The sequence below is a fragment of the Bos javanicus genome, chromosome 24 (genome assembly GCF_032452875.1).
Source record: "Bos javanicus breed banteng chromosome 24, ARS-OSU_banteng_1.0, whole genome shotgun sequence".
Classification (NCBI taxonomy): domain Eukaryota; kingdom Metazoa; phylum Chordata; class Mammalia; order Artiodactyla; family Bovidae; genus Bos; species Bos javanicus.
Genome location: NC_083891.1, coordinates 24,912,213 through 24,939,046, shown reverse-complemented (window position 1 = coordinate 24,939,046; position 26,834 = coordinate 24,912,213). Strand labels below are relative to the sequence as shown.

General features: G+C 42.5%; 1 protein-coding gene across 2 annotated transcripts in view; it reads right to left on the bottom strand.

Annotated features, from left to right (window-relative positions):
* Positions 1–26,834, bottom strand: part of GAREM1 (GRB2 associated regulator of MAPK1 subtype 1) — a 236,071-nt gene that overhangs the window by 39,772 nt on the left and 169,465 nt on the right. For both annotated transcript variants that reach the window (XM_061399653.1, XM_061399654.1), the window contains exon 3: positions 9,482–9,612. In XM_061399653.1, coding sequence (XP_061255637.1) covers positions 9,482–9,612 — 131 coding nt within the window. The remainder of the gene's footprint in view (positions 1–9,481; positions 9,613–26,834) is intronic.

The window sequence follows — 26,834 nt, the reverse complement described above, 5'->3', positions numbered from 1 at the left end:
CAAACCAGGATACCATATTGCACCCAGTTCTCTGTTCTGTGAATTTCTTGAACTTGCCTTGTTTCTTTATGATCTTGACAGTTTCCACCTGATTTTACAAATAAAGTTTTATTAGGACACTGCTATGCCCATTTGTTTCTGCACGGTCTGTGGCTGCCTTCACTCTCCACTGGCAATGCTGAGTAGCTGCAACAGAGACTGTATGGCCTGCAAACTCCAAACTACTCACTCTTTGTCCCTTTATAGAAAAAGTCTGCTGACCCCTGGTGATGAATAAATGAACCACAGCCTTAGGAAGGCAATGGCACCCCACTCCAGTACTCTTGCCTGGAAAATCCCATGGACGGAGGAGCCTGGTAGGCTACAGTCCAAGGGGTCACAAAGAGTCGGACACGACTGAGCGACTTCACTCAGCCTTAGGAAATTAATTGGTACCATACTATCAATGGTGCAATACTAACAACTAAGCTACAACATGAATTTGAATCCTGTTTACTGTTAAGTAAGCTTAGAAAAAGTTTTGCCATTTTGCTTTATTTATTATTTTTGGCCGTGCTGGATCTTCACTGTGGTGCTTGGGCTCTCCAGCTGTGGCACTTGGGCATGTGGATCTCAGCTTTCCAATCAGGGATTGAACCCATGTCCCTTGCACTGGAAGGCGAATTCTTAACATTGGACCACCAGGGAAGTCCTGTGTTTTACCTTTCTGAGTCTCAGTTTCCTCATCTGGAAAATGAGAACACCATCGGCTACTTCTCAAGCTTAATTACTGTAGGTAAACAACTTCCCACAGTGGTAAGCTCTCAGTAACTCAACAACTGTTATTATTACTTTTATTAACAATAATTCTTAACAGTTTTAATTCTTATAATTGTTTCACATTGCCTTTCCCATCTCTGTATTTTCATGCTGTTTTCTGTTTTCATGCACTACTGCTGTCAAGCCCAAACCACTATCTCTAAGCATTATCTTTCATTCTGTACCACAGAACTGCTCAAATTTTTATTGAATGTGTTATCCCAGAATAAAACTTAATGTCAGAATAGGGCCTGAAATATCATTACAGTTACATCCCAAAGGAAGTGAACATATTGAAATGATTCATAATACGCTGTTTTAGGATAAACTGGTCTCCAACAAGCTCAGATGCAGTGCTGTACTTCCTTTTTATTGGAACTTGGTACAATAAAAACTTGGCAGTCCATCCATTTGGATCAGGTTAGAGACAGGGATGTTGAGAGAAAGGGTTCTCATGAGACTTGAGACACACACACACACACACACACGTACGTACGTACGTTCACTCATACAACAAACTGTTTCCAGGGAACAGACAGGGAGCCAACAGTGCTTCTCAAACATGAGGGACTAAGAAGAAGAAACATCTCTTTCTAGCTTCTAGAGTCAGTAACTTTGGTACTATTTTTCCTTATTTACCTTTATAAACATACACCTTCCAGGATGAAAAAAATCATAGATCTGGTGAGTACTGCACACCAAATGAAACTGAAAGAGAATGTCCACATGCTTTGTGAGACAGAATTCACACAGATTAAACAGATCAAAACCGTCTTCAATAAATGTCACGCTCCGGGCGCACGCAACAGTTTTGTCTACAGATTCCTGTCTGTCTCTACTTCTAGAGGAAGTTACTCCTACTGCCATACATAAAAATGCATAACATATGTGCACACAATCTGTGATTCCAAGCTTCCAACTCTGATGTCACCGTTCACACTGGCAATTAGCTCTGCAAGTATTAGCAGACTAGCATACTGACCGATCTTGTGGTCACTGTCCGTGACAGAGGAAGGAGCTCATAAATAAGTGTTTTTCCTTTGGCAGCTGAGCTAAACAATCTCCTCTGGTTTCTACAGATGTGATTTATTTGCATAATTTCTTTAAGATTTTTTTTTTTTAATAGCAAAAGAAACAGTGTGTTCTGTCTTAAGTGCTTGGGTATGCGTGCCTGGTTAACATTTCCAGTTTCAATGTTTCCTGAGAGGAAGTCATTCAAAGTGTGTTATCTAAACAACTCTAATAGGTCTAATCCAGGAAACTATCAGGGTTTTACTGTTCATAACACCATTCAGAGTTAATACCCTAGGGTCAAGCAACATTTAAAAACACTGACGTAAAATTTTACACACACACATACACACACACACACACACACACACACTCTCTCTCTCTCACACACTCTCTCTCTCCCACCCCATTCCGCTCTTCTGTCTCTCTGGCTCTGTCAACAGGCAACATTTTCCCCTAAGAACAGTTCTTTTAGAGACTGACATGGAATAGACGTTAAAGTCGCAACTCTTGAAAAAAAAAAATCAGGATTGATCTGACTGATATTTGGTTAGACAATATTTGATCAATATTAGATCTTTTCCTCCCCAAACTTCAGTTTTTATAACTCTTTTCTATGGGAAAATGGAAGAAAACGGGAAGCAAAGGGCATCAAGAGTTAAGACAAATGTCAATCCTGAGCGTTTTATTTTTTTAAACAGGAAATAGGGCAAGGATGACAAGTACAATGGCCATGATTTAATTTGTAGCGGCGCAAAGGAGGGCTTGCCAACCGGTAGTTTTTCAGAGGAGGTCTCGAAACCACAGATGACAAAAAAAGCACTGGGCTGTCTTCAAACACTGAAATAATTAGCCTCACCATTGTATCCAATTTTATCGTTCTGAATGACTCTTGAAAGTAAATGACATCTGACTCATGGTAAGGAAAAGATGCGATTTTTAAAAACTGGAAATTACAAATAAAAATTGGCCACCTCTAAATTCATTCGCTCTTCATTTTTAAAATTTGTTCTTACATCTGACAAAATTCAGGCTGCATAGTAATTGATAATTTCTGATCTCTCTGAAATGTAGCCAAAAAAAAGGCAGTGAAATAAAGGCCTCTGAGCAGCCAAAAAAGATATGACATAAGGGCTTACGGAAAAGCCTTTAAGGACCTTAATTTAGAGTACTTCCTCCTATCTAACTAAACTCTACCCGTAGAACTTGTTTCCAACCCACTGCAGAACAGAAGCGGTAATCGAAACGAAACTCGGACTCTTAAAGCAGGTATTCTAACAAACATAAGAGGCAACAATTTAAATGAGACCATAAAACACCTAATTCTTAGGGTATGGGGTTCTTTCCATTTAAAGGTAAAACTATACCGACCCAGAGATGAGAATGAGTTTAAATTTTGTTCAAGTACTTCTCTTTCGGAAGATAGAAAGTAGAATCCATTTTAAGAAACTCAAAGAAAATTACAGTCATTTTGCACAGGATTTTTGTTATAATTCAGTTACCCCCAGAACGGGCTACCCTAAAATTAATCATGCTCCAAAAGTTCTAGAAGAGGTAGGAAATGCCAGAGCAAATGAGCCCTATCCATTAAAAAAAAAAAAAAAAAAATCACAGGGGGAAAACACCTGTCTGACATCATTAAAAACATACAAAACGAGAAGGATTCCTTTTCTGAATGGTCAAGACAGAAACTAGGACTGGGATAGTAAACTAGGAATGATGTGACCACCATGACTGATCTATGCTTTTAATATAGTAAAACAAAACAACCAAAAAACTCAGAATTCAGTTCCACTGTTTTGTATTACTGTACAGGATGACCGTAGGATGGCCCATGTACCCAGAGTAAAGTCTAGCCATAAACTGTTTTGCCTTTTAAAAGACAAACACAGGACTTCCCTGGTGGTCCAGTGGTTAAGAATCTGCCTGCCAAGGTAGAGGGGCAGGGGTTTGATCCCTGGTCTGGGAAGATCTCACACGCTGAGGAGCCACCAAGCCCGTGTGCCACAACAAAGACCCAACTGCAGCCAAAATTAAATAAATAAATTTGTTTTAAAAAGTAAAGATAAACATGATCGGAGAGATGGCAGGGAATAAAATAATTATGACAAGGGTTAGAATCAAGAGCAGCCCAAACCCTCTTCATGAGTGTATTTTCAAGGCCTTGTCTGTAGTGTGTTCTAAGATGAGTAGAGGAAGTAATATGACATATGTTTAATTTGTTAGCTATCTTACATATGGAAACAAAATACGGTCTAACCAGCTGGAAGAGCAGGAAGATATTTCTTCAGCACTTTTTCAGATGGAAACTTTAAAAAGGGGAACGAATATATTAAGATAAAAGGCACACAGACTGCCTCAAGTCAATGGCTTGGGGGGAAAGCTGGCTGATTCTAAGTTAAAAGCCTTGGAAAACATCCAAGGTTCAGCATCAAGTTGCAGGAATCATATTAAACTTTAGAACTCTTGCTTATTGATTCAATGACGCATTCTGGCCACTTCCTTGTATCTTCACCATTGCTTCAAGCAACAGAGCAAGAACCCACCTTGTTTCTCCGTGAATACTGGTTGATAACAAAAAACAATGCTGGGTTAATATGTTACACTAGCATTTTTGAAGGGGTTCATTTGGACTCATGCTATCTAATTAGAAACTGCATCCTGTGCTGACAGAAAACATCAGGTGAACTAGTAGGATTTATTTTTGAAATGCTGGCACTATGCTCAGGAATGAAGGAAGGTCTTAAAAATTGGCAGATGTAACATTCACAAAAGTTGCCAAATCCTGTGTGTCAGACCATCAACATTTCAGATACAAAAGGCAGAAGGATTTGGCTAGGCAATAATTATTGAATACATCTATTTACTTTTTTTTTTTTTAAGAAAATGAATTTATCATGCAAGTTATTGTGTCTATGTGAAAGGATCTTCTCATCATTGTCATGGGCCTTATCTCAGATCCACAGACAGAATTCGAGGGAGTTAAAAAAGACGACTGGATTGAATTAGGGGGCCAGGCTTTGCAGCTAAGTTGCTTTGTGGTTTTGTATGAATCAATGAAGTCAGCTCTCATCTGTTTCTCAGTTTTCCTATTTATTAAAAGAAGGAGTGGGATGGGGCAATGTGTAAGGGCCTTTCCAGATCTAACATTTGATGATTATCTGAGTCTATAAATTTCCTAGTCCTGCTGGATTATTTATAATGGTGCATCACTTTATTCTTGGTCATGTTTCTTAGCACTGAGAAACCTAGCTGCCACTCAAGTTCTCCGAACTTTAAATGATTTTATTTTCCCTATTAAAAAAAAAAAAAGATCCTGGGGCTTCCCTGGTGGCTCAGTGGTGGAGAATCCACCTGCCAGTGCAGGAGACACCCTTTCAATTCCTGGTCCGCGAAGATCCCACATGCTGCAGAAAAACTAAGCCTGTGTGCTGCAACTCCTGAACCTGTGCTCTAAAACCTGGGAGCTGCAAGTGGAGCGCACTGCCACAGCTACTGAAGCCCATGCCCTGAGCCAGTCGCAATGAGAAGCTCCAACTACAGAGTGGCCCTTGCGTGCCGCAACTAGAGAAAAGCCCACACAGCAATGAGGACCCAGCACAGCCAAAAATAACCGAAAAATAAAAAAAGACAAGATATTGAAACCCGTGCCAGAAGCAGATGCCAAACCCAGTTCTCAGGAGCCGATACCCAGGTGACAGGACTGTCAGCGGAGCTCTGACCCAGCCCACAGGAAATGGTTTTTACGAGGTCTGTGCAGGCTTAAGTGGTAACTATGCTCCATACTGGATCAAAATGTCACAGTTCCTGAGTTGGGGCACGTTGCCCAGCGGAGACAATGCAAACTTATTATTCTGCCTCCAGGGAAATCTATGCTGGAATGGCTGAGATCTAGGACTTCACTAACTGGAACAAAAAGGGCAACGTTACAGCATCCAGGTTAGCGCGTTCGGGCACCCTCAGACTGGAGAGGAGTCGTCCGGAAAGCTTCTGGGCGACAGTACTGAAGTCAAGATGCCTCTTCCCCAGTTAAGGAGAGCTGCAAGCTACCCACTGCTAAGTCCAAGGCTGCCCTTTCTTCTCGCTCTCTCTGCAAATGTCACAGAAAAGACAGAACTTACAAGATTTAGCTTTAGTCTTATTTTGATGGGAGAAAATACATGCGTGGGGGAATTTCTTACTATTACTGGGCTGGGTTTGCAAGGCTGGGAGACATTTTAAATAATTCACCAGGTACTGGCATGTGTGTTCTGGCATAAGAAGGCTCCAAAAAAGTATTTGAGGTGAAAGGGTATTCAGAAACAACAACAACATATGTACTGTGTTCTCAATATTCAGTCACAGGGTATAAAGTACTAAATAAAGGGTAAGTGAAATCATCTGTGTTAGGAAATTTTTTTTTTTTAGATGTGAAACTTCCCTTAGTTGGATTTTATGTTTCGAATCAGGGGTTGGCAAACTTTTTCTTACAGGGTCAGTGAGTAGTCATTTCAGGCTTGTGGGCCATATGGTCTCTGTTGCAACTACTGGACTCAACTGTTACATTGCTGAAGCAGCCACAGACAAGAGGAAGTGCAGGGGGATTGCTGTGTTCTAATAAAACTTTATTTACAAAACAGGTGTCTTGTCCTAAGACTGTAGGTAGCCAGCCCCTACACGAGACACTTGCAAAGCATGTGTGCTTTAATGCGTTGCTTCATTTAATTCTCATGACAAATCTATGAGGTGGGGAGTTGTTGCTGTTCCTCAGTCACTCCGTCATGTACAATGCTTTGCTACCCCATGGACTGCAGCACCCCAGGATCCTCTGTCCTTCACTATCTGCCCGAGCTTGCTCAAACTCATTGAGTTGGTGATGCCATTCAACCATGTCCTTTGTTGTCCCTTTTTCCCCCTGCCTTCTATCTTTCACAGCATCAGGATCTTCCAGTGAGTTGGGTCTTCGAATCAGGTGGCCAAAGTATTGAAGCTTCAGCATCAGTCCTTCCAATGAATATTTAGGACTGATTTCCTTTAGGATGGACTGGTTGGATCTCCTTGCAGTCCAAGGGACTCTCAGAGTCTTCTCCAACACCACAAAAAGCCTTCTTTATGGTCCAACTCTCACATCCATACATGACTACTGGAAAAACCATAGCTTTGACTACATGGACCTTTGTTGGCAAAGTAACGTCTCTGCTTTATAAAGTAGAGTAAAATACACTGTCTAGGTTTGTTGTAGCTTTTCTTTCAAGGAACAAGCATCTTTTAATTTTTGCTGCAGTCACCACCTGCCGTGATTTTGGAGCCCAAGAAAATAAAGTCTGTCACTGTTTCCATTGTTTCCCCACCATTTGCGATGAAGTGATGGGACCGAATGTCATGATCTTAGTTTTTTGAATGTTGAGTTTTAAACCAGCTTTTTCACTCTCTTCTTTCACTTTCATCAAAAGGCTCTTTAGTTCCTCTTTGCTTTCTGCCATAAGGGTGGTATCATCTGCATATCTGAAGTTACTGATATTTCTCCCAGCAATCTTGATTCCAGCTTGTGCTTCAACCAGCTCAGCATTTCTCCTGATGTATTCTGCACAGAATTTAAATAAGCATGGTGACAGTATACAGCCCTGATGCACTCCTTTCGCAATTTTGAATCGGTCCATTGTTCCATGTCTGGTTCTAACTGTTGCTTCTTGACCTGCATACAGGTGTCTCAGGTAAGGTGGTCTGATATTCCCATCTCTTTAAGAATTTTCCACAGTTTGTTGTGATCTGCACAGTCAAAAGCTTTAGCATAGTCAATGAAGCAGAAGCAGATGTTTTTCTGGAATTCTCTTGCTTTTTCCATGATCCGTTGGATGTTGGCAATTTGATCTCTGGTTCCTCTGCCTTTTCTAAATTCAGCTTGTACATGTGGAAGTTCTCGGTTCATATACTGTTGAAGCCTAGCTTGGAGGATTTGGGGCATGACCTTGCTAGAATGTGAAATGAGCACAACTGTGTGGTAGTTTGAACACTGCCTTTCTTTGGGATTGGAAAGAAAACTGACATTTTTCCAGTATGTGGCCACTGCTGAGTTTTCCAAATTTGCTGGCATACTGAGTGCAGCACTTAGACAGCATCATCTTTTAGGATTTGAAATAGCTCAACTGGAATTTCATCACCTCCACTAACTTTGTTTGCAGTGATGCTTCCTAAGGTCCTCTTAACTTTGCACTCCAGGATGTCTGGCTCTAGGTGAATGATCTCACCATTGTGGTTATCTGGGTCATGAAGATCTTTTTTTGTGTAGTAGTTCTATGTATTCTTGCCACTTCTTCTTAATGTCTTCTGTTTCTGTTAGGTCCATACTGTCTCTTCTTTATTGTGTCCATCTTTGCATGAAATGTTCCCTTGGTATTTCCCATATTTTGCCCATTTTTCACGTGATGGCACTGGGGTCCTATGACCTGTCTGTGGTCACAGTCAGTGTAGTGTCTGGACCTCAATTCTGAATCCAGAGCCTGAGCTATACTACCTGGTCTGACGTGCCCTTTAGATCATGACACCTTGTTTAAAGAGAGAAGTAGGACTGAAAACTGTTGGTGCAGCTATTTTTCTTATTAAAGCATAGAGGAATGAGGCTTCGGTTTGGAATGACCAATTCAGAGATAAGACATCTTCTGACTTTGAAAGTAAACATGAGAATAGAGACAGTTGATGAAAAAACTAAAGGAGGTAATTAAAAAAATGCCTATCACAGTTAAAAACAAGTAGGCAGGAAAATGGGTAAACAAAAACAAGATTCTCACCATGGAAACCAAAAGCTGGATGTTATTAATAGAGAGAAAAAGTGGCGAATGAGGCAGGTGACTGCTGTTCTAAAAACACTGAATGCCATTAGCTTAGGAGGGATTGGAGGAAACAGACAAAATAATCAGCAAGAGGCTACCTGCCCACATATTCTTTCATTTTCTTGACCTACTCATCTGCCATTTTCTGTTCCCCCCACCTCGGCTGCCTACTCAAAAAGGCATATTCAGATTTGAAGAGACAGCTACTCCTGTCGTTTCCTATGTTACTGCCTCAAATTTAATCCCAAGCATTCTACATTCTATTGCTGCTCCTAGTCTGCACCTTGCTTTCTTAACCCACACTGGAAGTCTCTTAACTTTGTCAGGATCTCCAAGATCCCATTTATCATATTCATACTTCCGGAGAAGGCAACGGCACCCCACTCCAGTACTCTTGCCTGGAAAATCCCATGGATGGAGGAGCCTGGTAGGCTGCAGTCCATGGGGTCGCTAGGAGTTGGACACGACTGAGCGACTTCACTTTCACTTTTCACTTTCATGCATTGGAGAAGAACCAGTGTTCTTGCCTGGAGAATTCCAGGAACGGGGGAGCCTGGTGGGCTGCTGTCTATGGGGTCACACAGAGCCGGACACGACTGAAGCAACTTAGCAGCAGCAGCAGCAACAGTTATTCTAGCCAAAGATAATGCTAACTAAGTGTAGTAACGGAGAGGGGGCGGGTTGGGTGGTCAGCTCAGCTACAGCACAGTTCTTGTGAGACCAGTTTTAGCCATTGGCACCAACCCACGAGGAAGCTGGAACCCCCATAGGAAGAGGCACAGATGAGCACTTAACTGTGCACACGAAGACCTAAAAACCAAAGGAGGTTAGTAATGATAAATATTTGGTTCTTTCAGAGCTACCTTCACGTTGAATGTTATTTCCTCCATGACGTACACGCGTTCAGGAAATGCTTTGGCCACCTCCTCCACGCTGTTGAAATATTGCACTGGCTCCTTTATATCTCGGTCTTGTTCCAGCAACTTGAATTGCCCTAAAATACATGATAAACAGAAGAGCTGTGAGATGCTTACGCTGGACAGCTGTCACCGTGGTGACAGCATCCCCTCCCCTTACTCCCACTCTTCTCCGTCAGAGGCTTCCGAGCATTACATTAAAAAAAGAAAGCCACTGTGGCAGAAGGTTTTCTCTGAACTAGGATATATTTAAAAATTAGCTTAAAAATGAAAGCAAACGTGTAGTTTCTTTCTTTTTATTTTTTTGCTTACATTCAGGGTTTATTCCCAGAAGATCAATATCAAATTGGATGAATGCTTGCTTAGAGTGTAAACACGATGTGAAAACTCAGTGTGTTATAAATGGTTGCACATGTGGCTTGTGATAGTGGTCCTGCTGTTATTTAGGTGTAATGATACCCCCACACATTATATTCTAAAACCAAGGTTGAGTGGCCTGGGGGAACTGGTTTTTTTAAATTAGTGTTTTTAAAATGTGCAGGTGGAATAAAATAATCTCAGGCTTAGTTGTGTCTTGGGCTTTCCTGGTGGCTCAGAGGTTAAAGTGTCTGCCTGCAATGTGGGAGACCCGGCTTCGATCCCTGGGTCGGGAAGATCCCCTGGAGAAGCCCCTTAGCTTTCACCGATACCCTTGGTTTCAAGAATATGTGGGTGATATTGGGGGCTCAGAAGCTCCTATAATTTGTGGTGTGGTTGCGGTACATGGCCTGAGCCCGAAGGGGCTGGTGTTGGGGGGAGACCCTTCCAGTGAGTAAGGCACTTGGCATCTGGAGCAGCAGGTGGCTTCCTTTTCACTACCATCTGTGAAATTCACAAGTGCAGACATACTATCACAGTAGCCGTAGTTTGGGTGATTTTTGAAGAACTTTGAACACATTCCTAAAAATGTCAAGGATCTACTATGCTGCTTGTACATTTCCAGCATTTGTGACACTCACTGCTACATTCTAGAGGAGCTGCTGTCAACTTAGAATAAAAGACCATATACAATCAAGCCCATGACACCGTGTTTCTCAGTGGTCATTTTCTGAATGCTGTTTATAACACTTGAGAAACTGGAAAAGGAATTAAAAACTCTTATGAGGCAGAGTTATCTGCATGCATCCATAGGTCAACAGGTAGAAACAGGGGCACTTTCATACTGACCATTCATATTCTCAACATATTTTTTAACACAGCATCTATTAGGTGGAGGTATTATTTTAGATGCTGAGATAAATCAATTAAGAGACCATATAAAAATGTCCTCTTGAAGCTTTACATTGTAGTGGGAGACAGAGGATATATACAATAAATCAATGGAGTATATAATATGTTAGAAGGTGAGTAATGAGCTTATGTGCTCAGTTGTCTCTGACTCTGCAACCCCCATAGACTGTAGCCCACCAGGCTCCTTTGTCCATGGGATTCTGCAGGCAAGAACACAGGAGTGGGTTGTCATTTCCTTCTCCAGGGGATCTTCCCGACCTAGGGATTGAAACCGTGTCTCCTGGATTGCAGGTGGATTCTTTACCAGCTGAGCCATCAGGCAAGCCCATCAGAAGGTGAGAAGTGCCATTAAAAATAGGGTGAGGGGGTTGGAGAGTACCCGCTGGCCAGAGCAGGCATGTGTCAGAAAGCGACTTTGATGGAGCTGTTCTTAGAATTCTCAACACAGCCAACAGTCTCCACAGAGACCGTCAGGCAGATGGGCTGGTGTGCGTTTGGTATGCTACCAGTGTGGCTGGACTGGGGTGAGTAAAAGCTAAGAAGGAAGAGAAAGAAAGTCAGGGAGATAACAGGTGGTTTTGACAGTCCATGGCTTTGCAGAACTGTGGCTCTTCATCTGAGTGGGATGGGGAGCCACCTGAGGGTGTGAGTGGAAAAGCAGTGAAATTACAGAAGAATCATTCCAGCTGCTTGTTCAGGACACACTCTGAAGGTGCCAGGTGTAGAGGCAGAGACATCAGTTAGGAGGCCCCGCCATCATGCAGGTATGAGATGGCAGGGGTTTGGAAGAGGTAAGAAAATGTCAGGAATCTGGCCTGAGTGGCTAAAGGAATGGAAATGCTATTGACTGAGATGGGCAGGTTTGGAGGGGTAGGATGAGGAAGTAAGGCCAGGAGTTAAGTTCGGACTCAGGCTTAGTTGTGTCTTGGGCTTCCCTGGTGGCTCAGAGGTTAAAGCGTCTACCTGCAATGCAGGAGACCCGGGTTCGATCCCTGGGTCGGGAAGATCCCCTGGAGAAGGAAATGGCAATCCACTCCAGTATTCTTGCCTGGAGAATTCCATGGAGGGAGGAGCCTGGTAGGCTACAGTCCACAGGGTCACAAAGAGTTGGACATGACTGAGCTACTTCACTTTCTTTCTTTAGTCATGTCTGACTCTTTGCAGCCCCATGGACTGCAGCCCGCCAGGCTCCTCTGTCCATGGGATTTCCCAGGCAAGAATATTGGAGTGGGTTGCCATTTCCTTCTCTAGGGGATCTTCCCGACCCAGGGATCAAATCCATGTCTCCTGCATTGGCAGGCGGGCTCTTTACCACTGAGCCACCAGGGAAGCCCTTATTAGACATAGAAATGGAGATACCCTGAAAGCTCTTTAGATGGACAACATAAGCGTGGCAGTCAAGAGAAAGGTCTGGTTGGAGATGATAATGCTGGGTGCCATCAGCACATGGATGATATTTTCAGTCATGACATTTAATGACGACAACCATGGGCCTAAGTGCAGACTGAGAAGAGGTCCCAGGTTTGAGCTCTGGGAGACTGAGGAATGGTCAGGGGAATAAGGAAAATCCAGAAGCCGTATATCCTAGAAGCCAGGTGATTCTGGTGCTTTGGCCAACAATTCCACTGCTCATATCAAAACCCCCAATTAAATACAAGCTGCTAAATCCACGAGTTCTCAGTCTCATTTCACAGTTTTGTATGCAACCCTTGACATCACTCCCCTTCTGCTCCTGGAGGCACTTGAATCAAAAACACAAAAATAAAATAGAGCTACGACCTCAGAGGGCTTCACGATAGGAGTGTTTTCAGGGTATATGCAGGTTTGGGTTTTAACAAGATGCAAGTAACGTCAAAGAAGGGTTTAAGGAAGTAGGGATTTTGCTGGTGATGAACCTTGATAGAAGTGTTTCCAAGAGTTAAAGGGTAGGTGGTGATGACAAAATAGAGGATGCACCCAGACACGACAGCTCGAGTACCTTCTAGAAGGATGTAGAGCGATGAATAACACATTCGAAAATACAAACATATCTTTTTCATAAAAACAATCTTTAAAAATTCAGAAAGACTATGACAATCTTAATACTACTTACGTAAACAAATTCTGCCACTACAACCGACTAAACTTTTCCTTTCTCACTACTCTAGTCTGTGTACAAACTTTTAGTAACCACGGTTTATCTACAGTTTTATACTCTGTTCCTTTGTAATTTTTCTCCTTTTCCCCACATGATGACACAATGTTTGCACAGCATTTAATAATGGGCTTATCTGTTTTTCTGTTCTACGGTTAGGTTGAGTTAGGCAGGTGCCTAATGTAAGTGGGCGCTCTGCCACGTACATGTTGTATGATACTGGCAAATCACTAAATCCGTCTGAGCCTTGCTTCCTCGCCTGTAAAGTGGGGACACTTCACAGGGCAGCTGTGGGGATTAACGGAGATGATGCAAAGTGTTCAGCGTAAGTAGCCATTTAGCGACTCTCGGCTCCCTTCTCTCTTCTCAAGACGCACAGGGATTTTGTCTTTTGGTTCATGTTTTGGGGATAAATCTTCTGGAGTGAGATTATTAAAGAGTAACACAATTTCTTGTTTACCATTCATGGCTAAATTTTTTTTTTCCCCAAAAAAACCTAAACCAGTTTATATTTCTACCAACAGGCTATGTGCCTCCTAGTTGGAGCACAATCTTGTTCTGAGTATTTTTTCAATTAAACAATTCCATGCCTATTACAAAGCATCTCTTCCTTTTATTAATCTGCATCTCTTTGAAGATCAGTGAAGTTAAACATCTCAATTTTTCTTGAGCAAACGACTATGCAGATTTATAATAAATATATTTGACACAGTCTACATTTCCTTTCACTTCTAGAGACATCTAAGGCCCTCTGGATGGTTATACTCGGAAGTCCCATTAGCACCAAATCCAACATGTCTAAATTCAGGGAAGCACAATGCCTTGCATGCAATAGGTACTTAATAAGTGTTTGCTAAATGAAAGAAAATTACTGTAGTCCTGGAACTGGCAGACAATAGAGCAATGCAGAAGTAATTACAGGTTTTCCAAGTTGTAAATATAAGGTGAACTACATTACTGTATACAAGGTTTGCTTCTAAACCACAGATGAATGTTGTCACTCAACAAAGAAAGCAAGCAACGGTGTACTTAAAAATCATTCAAATCTGAATAATGTACAGAGCCTCAAAGGATATTTTTCAGGAATCAATCCTACCAAAGAACATCAGACAACCAACAGAAATTATCTTTCAGGATGAAGTAATCTTTCAGCATCGGGATGTGTTAAATAAGGGGACAAAACTAGTCATCAGTGAGTTAGAATTTCCATGAATACAATGTTTTCACATTGTCTTTTAAATCCTGTGTTTGTTTTACCCTTGTGGCACACCTCTGTTCACACTAGCCTCATTACAAGTGCTCAAGACCCTGTGTGACCAGTGGTTGCTGTGTCCATGGAAAGTCTAGAACACCCCCCTGTGTTTGCTTATAAAAGTGGCTGCAGACACTGTTCACATCCTTAAAAAAAGATCCTGCCATGGGGAGTACCTTCTGACAAAACAGGATGTTCTCTCTCGTGACATAAGAGCTTCAGAATTCTTATATTTTCTTTTTCTCGTCCTGTTTGTCATGATCACTGATATTTTGGTTCAGATAAGAGAGCCTGGGTTTCTTGATACAAACCATCTCTAACCCCTTAGACAGATCGCCCATCTCTATCACCATTTCTCTTCTCTTTCAATCTGGTGCTTGTTCTTCAGGCATTCTTTAGTTATTTTTTCTTGTGTCTGAGACCTTTTACTATCAGCAGGCTCAAATATGCTTTGGCATATGGACCAAATGAATAATTCTGTCTGGTATGGCTGTGGTGTCAAGGGCAAAGCTGCACACATTTCTCTTCTCTTTCAATCTGGTGCTTGTTCTTCAGGCATTCTTTAGTTAATTTTTTTCGTGTCTAGGATCTTTTAGGTATGACATAAATCAAATCCCTTACGATCATACAGTGGAAGTAACCAATAGATTCAAGGGATTAGATCTGATAGAGTGCCTGAAGAACTACGGATGGAGGTTTGTGACATTGTACAGGAGGCAGTGATCAAGACCATCACCAAGAAAAAGAAATGCGAAAAGGCAAAATGGTTGTCAAATAGCTGTGAAAAGAAGACATGAGAAAGGCAAAGGAGAAATGGAAAGATATACCCATTTGAATGCAGAGTTTCAAAGAATAGCAAGAAGAGATAAGAAAGCCTTCCTCAGTGATCAATGCAAAGAAATAGAGGAAAACGATAGAATGGCAAAGACCAGAGATCTCTTTAAGAAAATTAAAATACCAAGGGAACATTTCATGCAAAGATGGGCACAATAAAGGACAAAAATGGTATGGACCTAACAGAAGCAGAAGATATTAAGAAGAGGTGGCAAGAATACACAGAAGAACTGTACAAAAATGATCTTCACAACCCAGATCATCACGATGGTGTGATCACTCACTTAGAGCCAGACATCTTGGAATGTGAAGTCAAGTGGGCCTTAGGAAACATCACTATGAACAAAGCTAGTGGAGGTGATGGAATTCCAGCTGAGCTATTTCAAGTCCAAGATGATGCTGTGAAAGTGCTGCACTCAATATGCCACCACATTTGGAAAACTCAGCAGTGGCCACAGGACTGGAAAAGGTCGGTTTTCATTCCAATCCCAAAGAAAGGCAATGCTGAATAATGCCCAAACTACCACACAATCACACTCATCTCACATGTTAGCAAAGTAATGCTCAAAATTTTCTAAGCCAGGCTTCAACAGTATGTGAACCATGAACTTTCAGATGTTCAAACTGGATTTAGAAAAGGCAGAGGAACCAGAGATCAAATTGCCAACATCCTGGATCATCAGAAAAGCAAGAGAGTTCCAGAAAAACATCTATTTCTGCTTTATTGACTATGCCAAAGCCTTTGACTGTGTGGATCACAATAGACTGTGGAAAATTTTGAAAGAGATGGGAATACCAGACCATCTGACCTGCCTCCTGAGATCTGTATGCAGGTCAAGAAGCAACAGTTAGAACTGGACATGGAACAACAGACTGGTTCCAAATCGGGAAAGGAGTACATCAAGGCTGTATATTGTCACTCTGCTTATTTAACTTACATGCAGAGTACATCATGAGAAATGCTGGACTGGAAGAAGCACAAGCTGGAATCAAGATTGCCAGGAGAAATATCAATAACCTCAGATATGCAGATGACACCACCCTTATGGCAGAAAATGAAGAACAAAAGATCCTCTTGATGAAAATGAAAGAGGAGAGTGAAAAGTTGGCCTAAAGCTCAACATTCAGAAAACTAAAGTCATGGCAGCCGGTCCCATCACTTCATGGCAAATAGATGGGGAAACAATGGAAACAGTGACAGACTTTATTTTTGGGGGGCTCCAAACTCACTGCAGATGGTGACTGCAGCCATGAAATTAAAAGACATTTGCTTCTTGGAAGAAAAGTTATGACCAACCTCAGTTCAGTTTAGTCACTCAGTCGTGTCCAACTCTTTGTGACCCCATGAACTGCAGCATGCCAGGCCTCCCTAGACAGCATAGTAAAAAGCAGAGACATTACTTGGCCAACAAAGGTCTGTCTAGTCAAAGCTATGGTTTTTGCAGTAGTCATGTATGGATATGAGAGCTGGACTATAAAGAAAGCTGAGTGCCGAAGAATTGATGCTTTTGAACTGTGGTGTTGGAGAAGACTCTTGAGAGTCCCCTGGACTGCAAGGAGATAAAAGCAGTCCATCCTAAGGAGGGACTGATGTTGAAGCTGAAACTCCAATACTTTGGCCACCTGATGTGGAGAGCTGACTCATTGGAAAAGACCCTGATGGTGGGAGGGTGGGGGCAGGAGGAGAAGGGGACGACAGAGGATGAAATGGCTGGATGGCATCACTGACTCGATGCACATGAGTTTGAGTAAATTCGGGAGTTGGTGATAGACAGGGAAGCCTGGCATGCTGCAGTCCATGGGGTCACGAAGAGTCGGACACAACTGAGCGACTGAACTGGACTGAGATCTTTTACTATCAGCAGGCTCAAATAAGTTTTGGTATATGGATCAAATGAATAATTCTGTCTGGCATGGCTGTGGGGTCAACAGTAGAGCTGCATACCTTCTAACCTTCTAGCCTCACCTGTGTTTGTCGTCTCAGTTAGATGGCCAGGAAGACCTCAACCGCACGGGAGCACTGACAAGAAACTATGCTGAGAGTGATGAACGCACACAGATGAAAGAGTAAGAACAAAGTGGCAGCTAAATGTGACCAAATGTTTTCACATCTGAACATATTGCACATCAGAAAAATCAGTTCCTTTCATTCATTCCTGTTAACTGTTTACTGAATATCTAATACCATCCGTTAACTTGTCTCTTTTCCATATAGTTTATTTATATTGTCCTGCAAGATTTTAGTTTATGTTTCTGTGTGTACATATATTTTTATTTTAAACATTTCCCTGTCATATGTTTAATGGTCTAAAACCAAATAATTATTTTATACTTCTTACACCCCACAAATACCTTTAAGATCTAAATATATCAAATGTTTTGATGTAATGTTTTAAATACCAGGTCACGGTATATATGCAGCTTCCTATTGCAGGGGCTGGCAAACTCGTTCTGTAAATAATTTAGTTTTTGTGGGCTAAATGGCCTCTGCTTCACCTATTTCAACTCTGGCAAAGTATCTCAAAAGCAGCCTCAGACGATTTGTAAATGAATTACAGCAGCTGTGTTCTAATCAAACTTTACAAAAACAGGCAGTAGGTCAGATCTGGCCCTGAGGCCACACGGTTTGCTGACCTCTGTCCTGCTGGGAGAACAGCAAAGACCCAGAAAGTGTGGCCAGAAAACAAGACATTTAGAAATGACCAGCCTTTACATTCTAATACTCCTAAGTAGTTACACTGAGGTCTCTAGTAAGGTAGAGATGTTATGTGTTCTCTGACTCTTTGCGACCCCATAGACTATAGCCTGCCAGGCTCCTGTCCATGGGATTTTCCAGGCAAGAATTCTAGAGTGGGTTGCCATTTCCTCCTCCAGGGGATCTTCCTGACCCAGGGGTGGAACCCAGGATCTCTTGCAGCTCCTGCATCGCAGGAGGATTTTTTACCACTTGAGCCAGACCCATGCGCAACTTAAGAACAGAAGTTTTCCCTTTAAATATGAGTCCAGAACCCAGAATTGTAAGATGCAGATTGTAATCTGCAGCTGTAGCTTATATTAGGGAATAACGCAAATGAAATGCGAACATGCCCACAACCTCTCACTGGATTTTAAGAGACCAAATTTCTAAGCACTTTACTGACTTAGCTTCTATTCTCCTATAAAAGAATCTGACACTCTCAGATGAGTCAACTTGAAGTGCTCTGAGAAAGATGCTGAGCTGCTCTCTCTCCTGCCACTGCTGCAGCCTGGAAGGCAGAACTTGTCAGAGTCAAATCTTGGAGCCAATCTACAGAGTTAAGAACCAGTGCCCTGCCAAAATGTGAAATCAATTTATGTAACACATATTCCCACAACCCCTACACGGAGGAACTAATTTTTTAACAGACCATTTCATGAATAACAGAGTCTTTGTGCCACCAAATAAAAACATTTGGAGATCGCCAAAACATCTGTTCTGAGATGTTACTGTCAAAACCCTGTTCCCGGAGAGGCAGGAAACTGCATTGTCTTTCAGCAGTTTTTTAAATTTCATTAAAAAAAAAAAAGTCTCCACTGAGACAGCTCTTCTGTCTGTAGGACTTCAAAACTCCCAGGAATGAATTCAACAGCACACTCGTAGGTTACAATTTACAGAAACTGGAGGTAATAATGTAGAAAGCAAAGGCTGGTAGAATTATTGATCTGCTTTCATGAGTTGCTTCTAAAACTACATTAATTAATATGCTGACGATAACTGTCATTCAGAAAATATCTGTATTTTGGTGTATGTCCCTCAAGATAATCACAGCGATTTACTTCAACAGAGATGATGCATTAAACACACAGCTAAAGGGCTTCTCTGGTGGTCCAGGGACTAAGATTCCAAGTTCTCAATGCAGGTGGTCAGGGTTTGATCCCTGATTGGGGAACTAGATCCCACAAGCCACAGCTAAAAAGATCCTGTGTGCTACAACTAAGTTAAGACCTGATACAGCTTAAAAAAAAAAAAAAAAAAAAGCGCAGCCAAGAGGCCCAAAGTCCTACCTGAGGCATCTGCATTTCGAGCTCCTATATGATGCTGAACAGTCTATAGGACTTTGTTACTTAGAAGGAAAAGGTCACTTGTCAGAGATGAAAAATGGAAACAAATTTTGCTAAATTAACAAGAGACAGCAACAACACTGAGATAGGTAGAGAGAACAAGGAGAGTAAGAGGTGGTCAAATTCAGTTCTGTCCTGTTTGCTACTGGCTGGGAAGCTGGGGTCAATGAGAAGTGAGTTCTGTGCCCCAGAAGATGGGGCTCCCATCACAGCTGGTGATGAGCACTGCCTGCAGGCAATCTCCTGTCACCACTCTGGTTTACTGCTCACCTGCCCTTTAGCACAGTGGCCGACTTCATGTGTGTAAAGAAAAGCAAACCAAGCGAGAGCCAGGGCCGTTATTATCCATCTGTGGGGCCATAACTCAAGTCAGTGGCGACAGCCACCCAGTTTCCCCCCTGCCATCTGCCCCCTCCCGGCTTGGAGCAGGAAAAGGTCACAGAAATCAGCACAAATGATAAAATGGAAAAGAAAGCAACAAAAATGGCACTAGAACACCAAAGCAACAGTGAGCTAAGAATGGCTCAGACGAACAAAAGTGGTTAAGAGTCCCAGAGACTTCCCTGGTGGTCCAGTGGTTAAGACTCTGAGCTCCCAATGCAGGAGGCGCAGGGTAGATTCCTGCTCAGGGGACTAAGAACCCACATGCTGAATGGCGTGGCCAAAAAAAAAAAAAGTTCCAGAATGTTGAAAACTCAATTACCAGGGATGAGTGATTTCCCATGGTACCTGGTATTATACCACATGCGGCATCAAGCAGGGCTTATGATTGAAAAAACGAAGGAATTCTTCTTTTCTTCTCTTACCTCTTTCAGAGACAGCCCACCAAGTCAGTTGTGTGAGTGAAAATACACTCTAAATGGTTCGAATAACTGGATCTTAAAACCACTGGGTCATTTCCAGATGTGAAGAAATGAGGATTCTCAAGTGACAGAAGCAACAAACCAGCTGCCATTTTTCAATAAATAAATAAACACACAGTCAAAACTATCCTTTTCCCAGTAGTCATGTACGGATGTGAGAGCTGGACCATAAAGACGGCTGAGCGCCAAAGAATTGATGCTTTTGAACTGTGGTGTTGGAGAAGACTCTTGAGAGTCCCTTGGACTGCAAGGAGATCCAACCAGTCCATTCTGAAGGAGATCAGCCCTGGGATTTCTTTGGAAGGACTGATGTTGAAGCTGAAACTCCAGTACTTTGGCCACCTCATGTGAAGAGCTGACTCATTTGAAAAGACCCTGATGCTGGGAAAGTTTGAGGGCAGGAGGAGAAGGGGATGACAAAAAATGAGATGGCTGGATGGCATCACCGACTCAATGGACATGAGTTTGAACAAACTCTGGGAGATGGTGAAGGACAGGCATGCTGCAGTTCATGGGGTCGCAAAGAGTCAGAGACAACTTAGCAACTGAATAACAACAAATAAACATGGGCAGGAGTCTACACTTACACTCAAGATTTAACTTAAGAGTGCTTTTGTATTTTTAACTCCATGGATGAAAACAGGCTGGATTTTCTATAGGACTGAAATGGAAAAGGACTGCCAGGTAAAAAGAGATGCATCTTATTAGTTATTCTAAACTGCAGCAACCAAGAAATTGCCTTCTAAAAAGCGTCTGTAAATGCTTTCTTCTTCTACTGTTCACTTCTACCAACAACATATGAAAACTCATTTACCTAAACCTTTCACCAGTACTGTTGGTGAACCACCTAGAGTCCCTTTTCCTGAGGAATGTGAAGAGTTTTTATGATTTACTTAATATATATAATTGCCAAAAAGTTAAAATTGTATGTAAGGGTTTAGGGTAAAATGTCTCCTTCCCAATCTGATCCTCAGATCTCTTCGTATCCTGTACATTAGTCCAGAGATGGTATCTGATAGAGTCCACTCTTACCCAAAGACCACTCTTACCCAAACAAACGGTAGGATTCCATATAGTTCTTCTATCATTCCATAAAAATCTGTCTTGTTCTTTTTAAGAGGTACACAATATTCTACTCTGTGCAAACACCATAACTAATTAAACAAGTGCCCTGTTGACGGGCATTCAAACTTATTCCAACTTTGTAGCAAAAGCTTTGTGTGCTGAATCCAAGTACATTGGCGGGAAAATGCCTGCGTGTGGAAACTGCTGGGCCAGAGGGTAAGTGTGTTTTTATTTTTGATAGATATTGCTAAACTAACCTTCACAGAGCATGTGCCCACTTATACTCCCACTGATGGTTTTCTCATTTCCTATTATCAGTGCCAATGTGATAGGTGCAAAATAGTACCTTGAGATTAGAATTGCACTTTCCTCATTATAAAGGTAGATATAATTATTTGGTAATAAGGTAATTCATATTTCATATTCTGTTCAGCTTCTTACTACCAAGTTTTGAAACTTCTAATACGATTAAGCATAACTAAAAAAATAAAAACCCAAGGACTTCCCTGGTGGCTCAGTGGTTAACACTCTGCCTGCCAACGCAGGGGATGTGGGTTTAATCCCTGGTCCAGGACAGCTAAGCCCATGCGCCACAACTACTGAAGCCCAAGTGCCTAGAGTCCATGCTCTAAAACAGGAGAAATTATCGCAATAAGAAACCCACACACCACAAACAGAGTAGCCCTGCTCGCCACAACCAGAGAAAGCCCTCTCGCAGCAATGAAGACCCAATGCAGCCATAAATAAATAAATCGTAAAAAGATAAAACACAAATGTGAAATATAATTTGTATTTTATACTATACTATATACATAATGTATATACATAATACAATACTACAATACATAATGTAGTATTTCACACAAATTACATATCTTATTCTACACTTTGATTCCTAATATTACTTCTAGTTAGTTCTTAAATTATAATTTTTTTTCGGGGTTGGGGGGGGTTGGAAGTAGAATTGGGATAAAAAGAAAAGTAAAGAACAAATCTCAGAACAAAAGTTCCAAACTTGGAACCAACAGACAATAGGAATTAAAGTCAACAAACAGAAAGAAATCATCAACCAAAAAAATTATGAATTTCATCATCAACCATCTGTGGGTAGTTCTATTTGTTTCTCAATCTCCATGAAACAAGTGGTCAGACCATTGCTTTCAATTCTGAAACTCCATCCTTGAACTTAACTGGATTCAAAACTCTGATTCATTCTGGGACACATGTTCTAGCCAGCCAAGCTATTTCACACTATGCAAATTATTTTTCTATTTGTTGAAAATGGGAAAAATTATACTTTTCATTGCATCTAGTTGTTCATTTGCTTCTTCCGAATGATCAGAAGTTTTCCAGGGCTCAATTTATCATAAACACGATATGCTTCCTAACATGTACTGGTGAGAATCACCAGTTAGTCTTCACCTCGCTGCTTCTACATTCAGTCTCGCCTGTGTCTTGCCCTTTCTTTCCTTGAAATCTGTTTGTCCTCAGCATGCACTGAGACTACTCTGGTTTTGATCCTTATTGGTTCATAATGGTATTAACTGCTTCAGATTTTAAGGCTGTCTCCATCTCTGCCTTTTCACTTTACTCATCTTGAAACACAACCTTAATGGATTCCATTTCACTCAAGAACCTAAGTGTTCAATACACATTTGTAGAATAAATGAATAAATATACAAACCTGTAATAGCTCTTTAATTTCTAACCACCCAGCCCAGGCTGCTCTGTCTTAGCTTTCACGTCCCTCCCTGACCTGGCTCCATTCAGCTTCTGAAAATATTTCCTCCACCACCTGGGCAACCAATATTGCTCCTCTCCCCTTGGCTTGTGCCCTTGCTCTCCTCTCAGTCTCTGCAGAACTCTGGGTCCTTTTAGTGTCCTTGTAAGTTCTGTGCATGACTGCCTGCCTTCTCCCAGTCTCTCGGCTCTCCTGGGGGAACCTCACCCCATCACCTTGGCTTCAGGGACCATGTGTAAGCTGACAGTACACCAACCTTCCCACCAGTCAGATCTCTCCTGAATTCCACACTGATCTACCCAATACCTGGTCCCTATCTCCCAGTAGTTCTCCCACAAAGATCTCTCTCAAAATTGATACATGCAACTCATCTTTTTATTTTTTGAATCAAGCAGCCACCCAAGTCAGAACCCTGGGTGGTCATCCTTGACGCCTCCATTTCCCTGAACTCTCACATTCAACTGGTGTGAATTCAACTCCATCCCCTTTCCTGCAGGCATCCCTTCCTCTCCATCCCCGCAACCGCTGCATATTCCAACCACATCATCTGGCTTTGGCCAGTTTTACCCGTTGATTGCTTTGCCCCTTGACTTCCATTCCAGGAAACTATTCTTTCCACGACTGCTTAAAATTAAAATCGAATCATATTTTAAATGAGGATAATTTGCAGAGGAATTATTTACGGCAGGACCACTAATGATGGTGTGGTGGGCTGCAGCGGAAGCACAGTGATAAGCTAGGGATAGCATCAGAGAAGAGTCACCACCATAGACCTGTGGGGCCGAGGGAGGCTCTAGTTACCAGGCAGGAGAAGGTTATGTCAGTAGGTCGCCCTGAGAAGGGGAGATGCAGCTGCTCCCAGGCCATCCTTCAAGGGAGGCATGAGCTGGAGAACATAAAGACCTTGCCCAGCCTCCTCCCTCGACCGCACCCCCACCCAATCTCCTGCTGGGGCTGTCTATCCAATGGCTGAACTTAGCTGGAAATCAAAGGGCAGGAGAGTCTACAGATTTAGCCCTACCGGCCCGCCTCTGGGGTGCAGCAAGGTGGAGGCAGAGAAGCATGGATTGCCAGGGTGGGGGGTAGGGAGTGCCCTTTTACCCTCTGATGTAAAGACTCTGGTGACCCTCCGCCTCCTGTACAATTCAACTTTACAGAGAATATACAGGCCGTCTAAGATCTGACCTTCACTTTCCTCTCATCATGCTAAAAAGCCATGTAGATCCATGTACAGTGAAGGACACCTCTTCTTTAACTGAACTCCAGGTCAGGAACGCCTTTCCTCTGTTTCCAGGTTTGGCCACGCTACTCATCCAAAGACTGAGGGCAGGAGGAGAAGGGGGTGCCAGGGGATGAGATGGGTGGACAGCATCACCAGCTCAATGGACATGAGTTTGAGCAAGCTCTGGGGGACAGTGAAGGACAGGGAAGCCTGGCATGCTGCAATCCATGGGGTCACAAAGAGTCAGACACGACTGAGTGACTGAACAATAAGAACAACAACTCATCCAAAACCAATTCACTCATCACCTCCTCTATAAAACATCTCAGGTAGATAACTGACCACACTCTTGTGCTCTCATTATCTATTTATAGATTTTTATCCAAGCACCTATTATATTCAAGCATCTATTTATAGATTTTTATCAAATACACCCAAACATGTATACTTTATCATTCTTATTTTTTTGCATGTCTTTGTAAATGAAACAGTAAAAACTTTCTAAAGAAAGCATAGGATGTGTCAATTACCTTGTTATTCTTGGGGTCCAATATTGCACAATTCACACAGATCAGTCGCTCAGTCGTGTCCGACTCTTTGCGACCCCACGAATCGCAGCACGCCAGGCCTCCCTGTCCATCACCAACTCCCGGACTTCACTCAAACTCATGTCCATCGAGTCAGTGATGCCATCCAGCCATCTCATCCTCTGTTGTCCCCTTCTCTTCCTGCCCCCAATGCCTCCCAGCATCAGAGTCTTTTCCAATGAGTCAACTCTTCGCATGAGGTGGCCAAAGTACTGGAGTTTCAGCTTTAGCATCATTCCTTCCAAAGAAATCCCAGGGCTGATCTCCTTCAGAATGGACTGGTTGGATCTCCTTGCAATTCACACAGTAGGTACTTAATAACAGTTGAGTGAGGGAATGAATTTAAAAAGTCCAATGTCATCCATGAAGCTCTCCTTCACAACCTCAGCTCATGCTGATCTTTGTTCATAGTTATCATCAGAGGTTAATGTTTAACTATTCTCTACTTATTTCACTTATTTTTGTATTGCTCTCTTAATTAGACCACAAGCACTCTGATAGCAGGGTTCATGTTGTCTTCTTTGACAGCTCAGTTTGAGTCCATACTAGAAATTTAATAAATTCTTGTTTTGAAGAGTGGATGTTCAGAACAGGGAAACACACACACACACACACACACACACACACACACACACACGCTTCCCAGGTGGCACTAGTGGTAAAGAATCCACCTGCTAATGTAGGAGACACAGGAGGTGTGGGTTCGATTCCTGGGTCGGGAAGATTCCCTGGAGGAGGGAGTGGCAAGCCTCGCCAGGATTCTTGCCTGGAGAATCTCATGGACACAGGAGTCTGACGGGCTACAGTCCACGAGGTCACAAAGAGTTGGACACAACTGAAGTGACTTAACATGCATACACACACACACACACACACACACACACACACACACTTCAGACTCTCAAAATCAAGGATTTACATAGCCAGAGAAGTTGTAAATTGCTAAAATTAATAAAAAGGTGGAGATGGCAACCTCATAGCTTGAGCACCTGACAATTTCCAGAGGTAAGAGATCTGGATTTTTTTAAAAATATAAACACATCTAATTATTAATTTAATGGCTCACTCAAATAAAAAAATCTCCTCTAACCCCGAGACTACTCTGGTTTCTAAGAGAGAGGAGGGAGTGGCTGTGGTTTGAACAACGGCTAACACAATACTGATGGACATGATGCTGTACTGAGTGGGCAGGTATCAGTCAGGAAATACTCGGGAACATTAGGTGGGAAGTCTAGGCTCTTGAGGTTCTTCCTTCTCCCTCAAACTGAAAGGATGACTCTAAGTGGGAGGTCTCTGTTTGCAGCTTTTAGCCTAAGCGTTATGGGCAAGCTCAGTTAAGACCTATACCACTGACAGCCCTCAGCCTGGACATACCAGGAGCTCCCACTACTTCTGGCCTCAGCCCCACATATTTCCATCTAAAGATGGTAATGAATGATGATAAGACCTGCCTGACTCCAAAGGCCTGAACTTGTTAAATGCCAGCACTGACAAAGCATGAGGAGAGAGAAGCACGTTCCAATGCTCAACGAACAGCTTCTTAAGAAAGAGACCTCACAGAACGTGGAAACACAAAATAGGAAAGAAAAAGGAGTCTGAACCTCTGGACAGGAGCCCTGTCGGGGTGACTCCACAGTCAACCTACATTCACTCGAAAGGTGTTCATGCACACATATCACCTCGCTCAAAAGACCACAGAGGTGGGCGGGGATTATCGAAGAATTACCTTTGGTCACAGCAAGTCAATAGCAAGTCCAGGATCATCACTCACGCATTCTCACCCCAAGCCCACCTTGATTATGCTGCTGCCCCAAACCACCGATACCACCCTCCCTCAGGATGAGGTCAACAGGGAGAGGAAGTGACTGTGCCTTGTAAGTTACTGGAAAAAATTGCCCTGAGTTAGTAGGAAGAAGGGAGAAGGCCCTGGCACCCCACTCCAGTACTCTTGCCTGGAAACTCCCATGGACGGAGGAGCCTGGTAGGCTGCAGTCCATGGGGTCGCTAAGAGTTGGATACGACTGAGCGACTTCACTTTCACTTTTCACTTATATGCACTGAGAAGGAAATGGCAACCCACTCCAGTGTTCTTGCCTGGAGAATCCCAGGGACGGTGGAGCCTGGTGGGCTGTCGTCTATGGGGTCGCACAGAGTCGGACATGACTGAAGTGACTTAGCAGCAGCAGCAGCAGCAGCAGCAGCAGTAGTAGGAAGAAGGGTCATTTACTATTCACATAGGCAATGAATCCTGC